Below are 12,589 nucleotides of genomic sequence, written 5' to 3'. Positions count from 1 at the left end.
GGTCGCCAGGGGGAGGTTACGGAACCCTTTCCGGTGGAGCGTGGAGTGAGGCAAGGATGCGTCATGGCACCAACCTTATTCTCGCTCTTCGTGAATGGGGTTGCGGATTTCCTCTCCCTGGTCCCGACTGATGCCCCTGCGATGTCTGACGAGCGGGTCCCGATCCTCATGTTCGCGGATGACACGCTCATTATTGCAAAGACTCCGAGTGGACTCCAGCAAGCATTAAAGCGGTTTGAAGTTTTTTGTTTGAATAGGGGCCTAGAAATAAACACGGGAAAAACCAAGTATATGGTCCTGACTGGCCGTAAAATGTGCGGGTCTAATAGACCCTTCAAAGGGGTGATCGCCATGAACGGTTCCCCCCTGGAGCGGGTAGACGCCTTCACCTACTTTGGTGTTACCCTTCAGAAAGACTTGGGGTGGTCTAGCCAATTGGATATTTCGGTGCTAAAACTCCGCCAGCAGGCAGGTATCCTTTTGAGAAAATGTACTTCCTCAACAACAAAGCCTATTAGCCCCTTATTGGAAGTATACGGGATGAAGGTTTTAGGTTCGGCCCTTTATGGAGCCGAACTTTGGGGTTTCGAAGATCTAAGAAACCTAACGCTAGCAGAAAATCAATTTCTACGGAAAGCTACTAGCGTTCCTATAAGTGCCCCGTTAAAACCACTAATGTGGGATCTTGGAAAAAAGGCAGTCCAGGATCTTGCCTTTCTGCGGCCATTACTCTACTGGCGCCGTTTATGGACCACAGAAGAATTACAGCACTATGCCCAGGGACTAAGGGAGATAATGGATAAAGACCCATGCCATAGAATACACTGGCTGAAGGCCATTAGATCAATACTTTTCAAACTGGGAATGAGGGAACTATGGGAGGATCCGGAAAACGCCCAATTCCCCTGTAAAAAGTCACTAAAAGAAAAGTATTGGGAGATGGTGATTGCTGACGAGAGGTCCGAGGGTCTCCACACGCACTTAACTGGTCGTTTCATGGATATTAAAGCCCATCCACATCTGGAACAATATTGGGACATTATTGGTAAACAACAGGATAGAAAGCTTTATTTTCAGCTTAGGGTAGGATCACTACCAATAAGAACCTTTACAGGAAAATGGGCAGAAAATAATGATAATGACAGATGTCCCAAGTGTGGGGAGGAACAAGAGTCATTAAGTCCTTTTCTATTCTTTTGTCCTTTGTATATTGCCCCCAGAGCGATGTGGATCAAGCCTATATGTAAACTCCTTGGGATACATAAGCATGATGAGGCTCTGAGAATCTTAGCTACAGACCCGACGCCTAGAATTGCTGTTGCTGTGGCTAAATTCTTGAGATGGGCTTGGGTAATCCGCACAAAACACATAGCGGTAACTATATAAAGACTAAGCTGTATTCGCCTATGTATATTGGGGGTAACTCTCGAGAATTCTTGTGCAATCCTCCTTTAGATAAATGTATACTGACAAAATGATTTTAGACTTTTTAATTGTAATTCGGCAATAGTCCATTGTAGTTTAATACCTTTTTAAATATTTATTGTATGGTTTTTAAATTGTCCTTTTATTAACATTTGTATATTTTATGTATACTTTTATGACTTAATTGTCGAATAAAGTTTGTGAAGAAGAAGACTTCGAAAATATCCTTGCGATCGTTACATCACACTACAACTTGTATTTTATTGTTCCGACAGCCTTTCTGTCACAAAGGCTTACATGGAAAGGCTGCCGAAACATGGCATTGTAATCCCAAGGGTGAAAAGAGCCACCCTTGGGATTACTGGCCACATTCTGACTGGCGGACGGGCTCTCTGAGCCCATCAGAAGCCTGCCTGAATGACCGTTCGGATTCCTTTTCGACCACCTCCATTGTAATCTGGTGGTCGGAAAGGAATCCGACCGGCATATTACAATGCGGTTTTCCTACAGCTTTGTAATCGGCCCTCAAGTTGTTAAACCAGTCCTGCTGAAAGTGGGCAAGGGACTGTCAAACGGATGGCATTCTTCATTAAACGCTAGGGCCAGCAAAACAAAAATGGGTACCCCGTTGGGTTTTAGATCACATCATCAAAGTAACACATTCATTTGGAGGTTTAATATCTGTTTATTTAGCAATGTCTAGACCAAAATTTAGATATAGGTGTGCATTCATGAATTAACTCTATACATTTAGCCTCTGTCTTTTGGTTCACGGTGCCCTTCACCTTCCTTCAATTTGACTTTTGTTACAGGAATTTTGAAGGACCAGCTAATAATTGTAATGGATCAAGCACATGCTTTATTAGTGTATAATGCTTTGACTGGAGAGCAGACGATTCACTCCCAAGGAAGATGGCAGAGTTCCAAAAAAGATATATATTGCTAAACTAGCTCATGGGATGGGACATCCCAGGGTTACATTGCTGGACAAGGCAGCTTTAGAATGTTTCACTTTGTGCAGGAAGCTACATATGTAGGTAAGAACTGTGCTCATCTCTGCACGTACATGTTCTAGAACTAAATGGTCCCCAAAACATTCTTCAGTTTTTTATTCTTATATATTTCAAGGGTTTACCACCTATTAAAACTGTTTTAAACTGTACATTACATTCCATAAGTCATCACTTTATTTTAAAAGTATTGCCTCTTTGTTCTGATAAGCATATGGAGGGAGAAGTGGTTGTAAGAAATGTATTGATTGTTTTATGAAGCAGTGGTTTTTACTGCTTGCCTAAACTTGATAATAATTGGCAAAATAGTAAACAGAAAAGCTCGGACTCGTGGTGCTTTCAAACCTGAAATATTTTTTTATGTTTAATAAATCAACAAAAACAAAACAACACTTATCCTACTTGTAAATCTCGAGTTGCTAAGTACAGTGAAGCAAACACACCATCTAACAAAAAAATTCTGAATTACACCTCAGATGTCAAGTATTACATTTACAATAGCAGTATTACCCAGGAAGAAGAGGCTCCCTTGATATTTGTCAGGTTCCTCTTTTGGCATTCTGATCCCAGTCAGCAGCTACGTTGAACATACATTCTCCAGTATAATTGAGGAGCGCCTGTTGTGAGTCTGGGTCTGAAGCAGGTATGAATTTCTCACCTTTCTATGCAAGAACGTTCATGCATTATTTGATGAAGCTTTTGTACAAAGGGATTATCTACAAAGGCATTTGCTGGCCAAAAGTTGACACCCGTTATTCTCCAAGTGCACTTTTTAGTTTACATTGGAAACTGGATGGCTGCAAAGAACTACTACTCTTACTTTATGCCCCATTAGAATGCAACACTTCCTTTTATGTCTGGTCTAGAGAGTATAATACTTTATATGTACATAAAGAAAGAGGGTTTGGTTAACTCTTCATTTCCTACTCGTTAGTTTGCCTGGCAATTCAAAATTTAGTTAAGCGCTCTGAAGCAGTGCCTACACTATATAAATGGATCAAATTGCTGTATTGCTTTCTATAATGCTGTCTTGCTATTATTCAGTTTTGCTGATAAACCAATCATTAGTTTAGTGGAGTGTCTCTTAAATTGAGTGACCGCGTATTTCATTTTGCTGGTTTAGACCAGTTGCATCTTGGATTTTGGAAAATCCTCACTAGATTTTGCAAAGTAGGCCACAAATCAGTGGTCGATATCCTATATAAACCCCCTGAATTGACCATTGAATTGGAGACTCTCTTTTGCACCAGATTACACTAGATCCTGCCAGACTACCGAAGGATCCACTCTTATACCAAGAGTCAATCCAGTAATGTGAGGAGCTGAGCCTAGCTGATTGTGTGTTATCCTCTCTCCTCTCCCGGGTGAAGTCTGATAATCACAGCTGATCCTCTTTACAATACAGATGGCCCCAAGATACTCCAAAGCCAAGTTAGCTATGCCATGCTGTCATTGTGTAGAGCATAGAAGAAGCTTTAGGGGGGTTGGCTGCTAGAAACATTCGAAACACGTTAGGACTGTTCATTTGATTCTCACTGATAGCAACATGCACAAGTGCCGTTTTAAATGTATTCTGTCTGGTTATTCATGTACTCAGCAAAGAATAACCCTGCTAAACACTTTTAAATACGTAGTCTTTTCTTAGTGCTATACTTGAGTGTGCATTCTAAGAACGAAATTGGGTTTGAGTTACAACTTCGTCCCTGAACCCTTTAAGGGGCTGTTATTATTCAAGAATGTACAAGTAGAACTATGGTGGGAATGCTCAGTGGGTTGTGTGGGGCTGTAGTAACATAGACTTTCCTGCTCGGTGATGGTGCACTGAACGAAGTCCTTGCACCCGAGGGTTGAGAATTGAAACCCATTGATTTGGGTCCTTGACCACAGGATACACCACAATGGCTACCATAGTTTTTTCACCACATTTGTTTCATTTCACCTGTATGTGACATTTCCATACTTTCATTGTGCTTCTGTGTGACATTTCCATGCTTATTTGTAGTGATGGGTGGAACTTGTGGAATTTGACTCTCTGGAGTTCCGCGGAATTAAATAAAAAAATTTCAGCAAGATAACACGGAGTTCTGCCAATGGGTGGAAATAGGCATGTAGCTCTTCTCGTGCTGTGATTTAATGCCGGTAACATGTTCAACGCTGAAAAATCAGTGCGAACAGCACCTCACAGTGCCAGAGGTTGTCCCTACTCAAGTTGAATTTGCTATCGCTCAGTGGCAGCCTTCTGACCGCAAACACTTGCGACCACCTGTGTTAAAAAAATATCATCGGATGTTCTAGCAACTGGAAATCATGCTAGGGTACGTCAAATCTTGATTGCACTCACCAATTTACTATTTTGAAGCCTTACACTAGAACAAATTCCACCACAGGTGATTGGCGGAATTTGGCCGGAACTCTGCACTACAAAAGTAACGCAGAGTCACCAAAATCTGTGGGCGGAACAGAAAATTATTTCTTCCCACCCCTACATATTTGTGAAAATTAAAGTGGTATACATTTGCAAGTGCAGCAAAACTGTAAGATCAAATATTATTTGTGCCTGAATTTAACCATAGTGCAATGATGAAAAAAGGTCTAAAAGCAATATCTCACCTTTTGAACTTGTCACAAGTCCTGCTTGTTCTGATGGTTCATTGTGAGTTTGGGTTATAGGTATTTTAACGCTTCGGCTTGCTTGTTTTATGGCCTCCTGGGAACATCGCGGTATTTGTTATTTATGTATCTGTAAAAGGAACAAATTGTGCATTCTTTCACCTACCTCCCTCCCAAACACTTCCAAAGAAGCCTTGCGCCCCGTACAGCGAATTCTTAAACTATAACCACCTCAGCGCCCGAGAAATCGCACTCATCAGTACTTAATGTTTGTGAAATCCTCAACACCCCCTCCTCCATTAAGGACATTTTGCCAATTTCTCCCAAGGCACCACATCCCTCTTGTTAATACTAACTGTTCAATCACCTTGGCTTCTAAAAAGAGATTGTCTGATGCTGTCACTTTTGTTTTACCGCACAAATTGTCCCCAGTAGCGTAGCTAGCCCTCTGGCTGCCCGTTATGGTCCCTGCGTTTGCTGCCCCGCGGCGGCCGCATTGAGGAGTGGGGGTGGCTTGCTGCCCCGAGACGGCAGGTAAGAGCAGACCCAAAGCTTGCGCTGCCCGGGCCGGATCCCCCAACCCAACGCCACTGATTGTCCCCCATATTCCCACCCAAGCACCATCCCTTAAAGACCTGATGATACACTTTAGGTTTGTTTTCTATCACTAATATTTGGAGTATTGAGATAATTCACAGGCCTCATTCATGCCACTACAAGAATGTTGTTAGATCACCGCATGATCATATTTTGAATTCCATACCTCTTTAGTAAAAGGATAACTAAAGTCATGGAATGCAAAAGGCTATTTGATAAAACTTCAGTGATTAAAGGTGTCGCACATCACATGGGGTCACATAGAAACTATTAAGAAACGCACCCTGAACCCTAAAATTACCCCCTACACCCCAAAACCCTAACCCACCCTGACCCCTAAAATTACCCCAGCACCCCAAAACCTAAACACACCCTAAAAATACCCCTACACCCAAACATACACATAACCCTAAAATCACCCCAGTACCCCATAACATATACCCCTACACCCAAACCCAATACTTACCTTATACTTACATTTAAAAAACATGCTTTTACCATTTATGCATTTACGACGAATTTCGTTGTAAAAGCATGCGTGGTATAAGCATATAAAATGTAATGCCATGCGTTGTAATGGCATTACGGAGTAATGGTATTTGCGTTGTCAAGGTATGTGGGGTGATGGTATGCGGGATAAAAGAATCATGGTAATGGTTGTTTACCTTAAGAAAGACTTATCATATTTTTACCACTGGCATAATTACCAGTAAGAACTAAATGAACGCTGCGTGTCTGTTGTGCAGAAACAGAACGTGAAGGCGAATGGCTGAGCTCTTGTCCACACTGACAACAAATTCCCTCGCAGTTTACCCACTCCTCCCTCCTAAATTATCCCCACCACAGGGGGCCTTCATTCACACTCAGCCGCTCCAGCGACTAGCGATGTCCTGCCCAGTAGAAGGCAGAGTTTGAGTTGTTTTGCTGTGGACATTGCACTAATAGGGCTGGGGGTAAGGTCGAGATGTTGCAATGTGGATGTTACACGGGGGAGGGGAAAGGTCCTACTATCTTGTCCTCTGGATTCCACCATGAGACACACCAAGGCCAGGCAGCAGGTGGTACATGCACATGAGAGTAAGGAAATGCTAAGACTTGCACCAAGACTGAAGCATGTATTCTTATATTCGTATTACAGCACTGACATTAGATGGCTCGCGTATTCGTGTCTAGCTCCTTCAGTGCCATGTATTCCTGTTCTGGAACGGAGAATTGGCCAGGGACTCAGCAGTGACTCTGGTCAGTTGCAGTTGAGATCCTGAGCTGACCAGTCCGTCCAGGCTCTGAGCAACACATATGAGGAAATAAATCTTCCTTTGGAATCTGCTCCCTCCTGGTGGCCTCATCCTTTACACTCTAGTGCATAACCAGGTAGGTGAAGCACAACAGTCGCTTGTCGTAGTTATGTAGCGTCCAATTTAGCTGCAGCCATCTATGGGCAGGCAGAGTCTGGTGCGGGCAGAAAGAGGCTGAACCGAACATGTTATTCGCTTTAAACTTCTGATTTGCTTGGCTTATGTTTGACCGTGAAATGATTCCGTGAATAAGATCTAAATTCTTTAGTCTTGCAGGCAGTATGTAACTCTAGCCATTCCTTCAGCTCCGGCTAGGGCCCCCTGCTCCCCCTGGTGCCACCTGATGGCTGATTTTTCCCATCGTTCAGCATTCAATAACTTGCCCTTTTCTCACCACTTGGGCCTCAACACTGCCTCCATGTTTGTATGACTCATTGTGCTCTAAACACATGGGAACATGCTACTTGTGCATACCCCTCCACCCCAGGTTCACTGGTGTAAAAAAGGGACGAGTGGTGATTCAAGGCCCTTCAGAGATGTTCAGCTCCTGTTTTCTGTTTTGAGTCATTAGTGGGTTACTCTGAAGTGACCAACAGAACTCCAGTGATTCCGGAGTGCTGTTTTGAGTGTTCTCATCATTTGTAGATACATTGTTGTAGAATTAATTCGCGAACGCCTTCTCTACAACACAGTCATTTTGGTTGTTGGTTTGCTGGTGTCTTCTTTAAGCTTCTTCCTTGTTGCTGTAGGCCCAGTTCTAGCCCACGGCTCTCTTTGAGCCCACAAAAGCTGTCATACTCTTATTTATCTGAATTTATGTGAGCTCTTAAATCTGCAAATATGCACAATTTTATAGTGACCTCAAATTGGTTATTCAGAGTCCCAAATATATAGCTAGTTTGCAGCATTCCAAATGTTTAGATCTGGATTGAGAGTGCAACTCCTGAAGTTCTAAAAGCTTATGTTATACATAGTGAGATTGTGGTCATTCCCCTTCAGCCATTATTTTATTTGAATCCGCCTCTTTTTCTTGTGGGCTTTGGGACATTGTCAACCCCATCTGAGATTGTCAAAAAGAAGAATCTCTTTCTGGCTTCGTTATTTGTTGTTTGGTGTATCATTCTGCTGCTGATGGAATGCTTGTTTTGTAATGCATGAGGGACTATTTTATAGCTCTAAAGTACACTCACCGGTCACAATTTCTTGTCTCGTTTACGTCTGATCTCATACATGCATTCTGTCCAGAAAGTATATATTTATTTTTTTACTGGGGCTGACTTTTTTTCAAAATATTTATAAACCTGTCATGGCTCGAGTGCAAGCCTGATCTTAGCATAGCCTCTGGCCTCCTCATTACTTTGTATCATATTTAATTGCCAACTCTGGGTCAGGCCGTCCTGAGATGGCACATGGAAAAGAACAGAGAGGGACTTTCGTCTCCCCGCTCACTGAAACGGGACTGTGATACTTCCGCTGATCGAGGTTTGTTGCGGGCTCAGGCTTATTGCCGATGTGTCCACAGGAGCTTCACTACGCTCACAATTGATAGCCGTTTCGGTTTTGACCCTGGAGATTTCTTGACTGCTCTTACACTGGGCAGGTGGCTATATATAAAGATGACCAGAGGAGAACTTATTGATGATTTATTTACTAGACATGGAAGTTATTTGTGTATGAATATTGTTTTGGGACGGGAATTAGCACCAAAGGAGAAGCGATTCCATTGAACGATTGAGCCTTGAAAAAGTTGCGGGACAGTGTGCCCACCAAGCGACAAAACACGAGTTGGCTAAGCATCCACCGAAAAGAAACAAAAATAAAGAAACAAAAGAAAAGGAAAACCAAAGAGGATTGATATATTGTGTACTCTAATTTCCACATACATGTGAAGCTACTTTAATAGCGTATCCTGGGGACTATGATTTTTAACGTCCTGCGATGATAGGCAAATCACATTTCCTACCCCACTGCCATTATCGCACCAGCAATACCGTAACTAATGCCACTACAATTCTAGCACTACCATCGTCATTTTAAACATCACCACTAACTATAACACGCCATCCCGTTACCAATAACACCACAGAAACTAGTACCACTACCTCTATTCAATACATTTTGGTTTTATGCTCCTATTGGATGGACCGATGAAAATGTTAAACCAATGAATGAATTCAGTGGTTTAAAATTTTCATCAGTACTGGCATTCTGTTTGGTTTTTTGGTTTGTGGACTCAGCCTTACTGATTAGAGTCAGGCCCTTTCTTGTTGTATAATACCTATTGGATGGAGACATACGTTCTACATGTCTGCTTTTTGAATGTTTTTTTTTGTTGTTTGTTTTTTACATAAAAACCAGACCTATGGGCTTCGCCAGTGCTTGTTTACTATTCCTGCACGTTTGCCGAGGTGAAGTACTGCCCTTCTAGCCATTTTGTATGTCCCTTCCACAGATCCGAGATTAGATTAAAAAAACATTATTGTGAATCATTATGTTTGTAGAGGTCGATGCTATTTTTGAGTATGTTGGATTCACGAAGTGCCGTAGCTTTATAGCATTTAACTCAATCTATGCATATGCATTGAACTCATTTAAAGTTATTCTGAGCTAGGAATATTTTAATTTTAAGTACTTTTCTAGTAATCTACAACGTAGATTCAAGAATGAAGTTCTGTTCAATTGCATTGTTCGACTAATTCCTGGTGCACTGAATAGAAATGTCTGCCTGTAGAACAGCACTCCACTGTTGGGTATTGTTTAGCGGGCCGGATGTGTGGGGAAGAACCCTTATAATTAGGGCTCCTGGTTTTATGGTTTTTATATTTTTGTCATTTCCGTCTGTATTTATTCATATTTATGTTTTGCTCATTTTACCTCTATTTTTCCATATTTATTTTAGGTTTTGTGAAAAAATGAAGTTGAAATGTGTATATTTCTGCATTTATTTACCAGTTAATGTGCACTTGTACCAGAACGCATTACAGTTTTCAATGATATACACACATTCAGATGGTAAACTATGCACTTGTAAGAAAATATGTACATTTTAGTATCAAGGTTGTGCAAACCTACTGCTGTTTAGGGCACTTTTGCTAAAATCCCTGTATTTGTTTAATCCCCTTGCCTGTCAATCTTTACAGCTATTGGCCTGGCAGTCATGATTGACAACATTTAGAATCACTCAAAAACAACCCAATTCCCTTTTTTATCCACATTTAAAAATAAATACAGATAGGAAAATAAATAGCTTTCTGTCTGTACTTATCTGTAGAAATCAGTAAAAACGGAAAACTGGGAGTCTTACTTATAATCCTTCTTCTGGCAGTGCGTCCTTTTAAAAAAACGTCGTTGCTGAACATCGCCTCAATAGTGTATATGTTGCTGACATATTTCTAGAAGTTCATCTGAATAGCACTTGTCCAGACCCCTTGTCTATGTGTACTGAATCACTTATTTGCAAATTATAGCTTTTAGGTAATTCTCATTATGCTCCACCTTGAAATATCAAAGGCCTAATAATTGCTGTAATATTACATTGTCTTTTGCACTAATCTGGTATATTCGTGTTTTGTTACAATCTGTTTTAATAGAGTTACGGCGAGCTGTTAGGAGCAGTCTGTGGAAAAAAGAGACCACTGCTCATCAGCATACATATGGACCAGAAGAACACATTGAAGAAGACATGTACAGGAAATCATGCACGATATGTAACCACGAGTTAACATTTGAGAAAATGTAGTGCGCAAAGAAGCATTTGTATGGTATTTTAGAAACAACAATGAATTTTGTAAAAAAAAATAAAGTATTTATTTCTTTTTCTGTGATTAATGAACAGCACGAAAATTGCCATTTTTAGTTCTTTACACTGTCAATATATCAATGTGTTTGTGTCGCAAAAAAGTGAATCTAGTTGAGCATCTTGTGAAAGTACTGTATATAACATTACAATTGAAATTTGTTTCTGCTGGTAAAACACCAAAAGCGATTTTGATCTCCTCGGATGAAAAATGTGCACCATTTTTTTAAATGGTAAGATACTGTTCCTAATGGTTCACCCTGATTTGAGAGTTGATAAGGGCCCACTTGCTGTGTGTACAACAGGCACTGAGCATGCTAGACTTTGAGATAGTAAACAACAGTAATGTGGCTAAGCGAGTTAATGCAGATACCTGCAGTGGTCACAAGGTTAAAAGTTCCAATATTGTATTATTTATGAACATTCAGTTTCATACGTTGTGTAGAAAAAGGCAAAACAAGCATTTGCAATGCAACAGGTCTTGCATTTATGCAATTTTGAGCTATTGGCATTGCAAATAACAATGCCTTTTATTTATGTTTTGGTTTTTAAAACCTAAACAAAACGCATTGTCATTTACAATGCCTTATAGCTTATGCTCGCATAAATGCGAGACCTATTGCATTGTAAATGCTTGTTTTTATGCACTTCGACCACTGCACTGGGGTTAGTGATATGTGTCTATTTTAATGAGATTGAGTTTCCCATTATTTACATTTTTGGGAGGGAGCACTAAACGGTTTTGGAGGTCTTAAATGCGGCAGTGATCTTTGACCAGTTCAAGACCGATTTAAGGGCCACTTTATAAAACGTATATCAACTCTACATTAAGAGAGACTAACCTAACATTTTACGTATGAAAATAAACTCTTTTGTTAGAAAGATTTCCGCCAGCTAGCTTAATACATAATAGTGTAGACGTTTTTGTTTACTTTTCAAACATTTGGAAAGAGGGAGAATTAGAAAAATCTAGTGTCAATTAGTAAGAAAGATAAAGGAAAGTGATTTTCACTATGAAAATCGTCTCCTCTCTGCAGCACAAGAATTGGCACGCAAGAAATACTTTCTTTATAGGTGCATCTGGGGCTGCAGACACACACTAATTTAGGACACAGAGAACTGCCTGGACAAAGTTTGTCTGCAGGAGCAGGCGTCGTACTCCCCTCCTGCCCATTGTACCTTGCCAGGTCTTCCTCTGCGAAAAGCCTTACCGGTTTAGTGTCAGGCAGACTGTGCTTTAGAGAGACGTCTTCCCCGGAGACAGCAGCATATACATTATAAAGCACCGCTCCCAGGATATACAAGTAACGAGACATGTTGGAGGGAGCGCAGTACGGTCACTGAGCGGCAACACCTGCCCAAGCATCAACAACTGCGCAGACGAACTCGCCCCTCTGAGAACCCCACCCAGCGGACCCTGCAGCAGAAAAACACCATGGTTCACCGACGAACTCAAAAGCTCCAAGAAGAACTGTCGAGCCCTCGAGAAAGTCTGGAGAAGGGAACCAACTACGGACAACATGACCACCCTCAAGCGCGCCACCCGGAAACACCACCAACTGATCCGCGCCACCAAGAAAAATACATACAAGGACCGGCTGGACAACAACGCACACAACTGCAAGGAACTCTTCAACATCGTGAAAGAGCTCTCCAACCCCAACGCCGGAAACAATGACATCACCCCGTCGCAAGACCTCTGCAACTCCCTCGCGTCCTACTTCCACAACAAGATCGCGGACATACACAACAGCTTCAGCAACCAACCAACGCAAGCCACAACCGCAACAACGCCACCCACCACCACCCTCCGCACCTGGACTCCGATCAGCACCGAAGACACCATCCGCACAATG

The 12,589-nt window shown here is 41.6% G+C and overlaps 1 protein-coding gene across 2 annotated transcripts in view; it reads left to right on the top strand.

Annotated features, from left to right (window-relative positions):
- Positions 1–10,765, top strand: part of XPA (XPA, DNA damage recognition and repair factor) — a 160,363-nt gene extending 149,598 nt beyond the window's left edge. The window contains exons 6-7 of one of the 2 annotated variants that reach the window (XR_013607149.1): positions 2,238–2,462; positions 10,528–10,765. Coding sequence is in view for 1 of the 2 variants with exons in the window: in XM_078676326.1 (XP_078532452.1) it covers positions 10,528–10,676 (149 nt within the window). In the remaining variant the exon portion in view is untranslated. The remainder of the gene's footprint in view (positions 1–2,237; positions 2,463–10,527) is intronic. The other variant, XM_078676326.1, reaches the window with a different exon arrangement.
- Positions 10,766–12,589: the final 1,824 nt, after the last annotated feature.

Source organism: Lissotriton helveticus, chromosome 2_1, assembly GCF_964261635.1.
Source record: "Lissotriton helveticus chromosome 2_1, aLisHel1.1, whole genome shotgun sequence".
NCBI classification, from domain to species: Eukaryota; Metazoa; Chordata; class Amphibia; order Caudata; family Salamandridae; genus Lissotriton; species Lissotriton helveticus.
The sequence above is the reverse complement of the archived record's forward strand: the minus strand, read 5'-3'. Positions and strand labels throughout refer to the sequence as shown.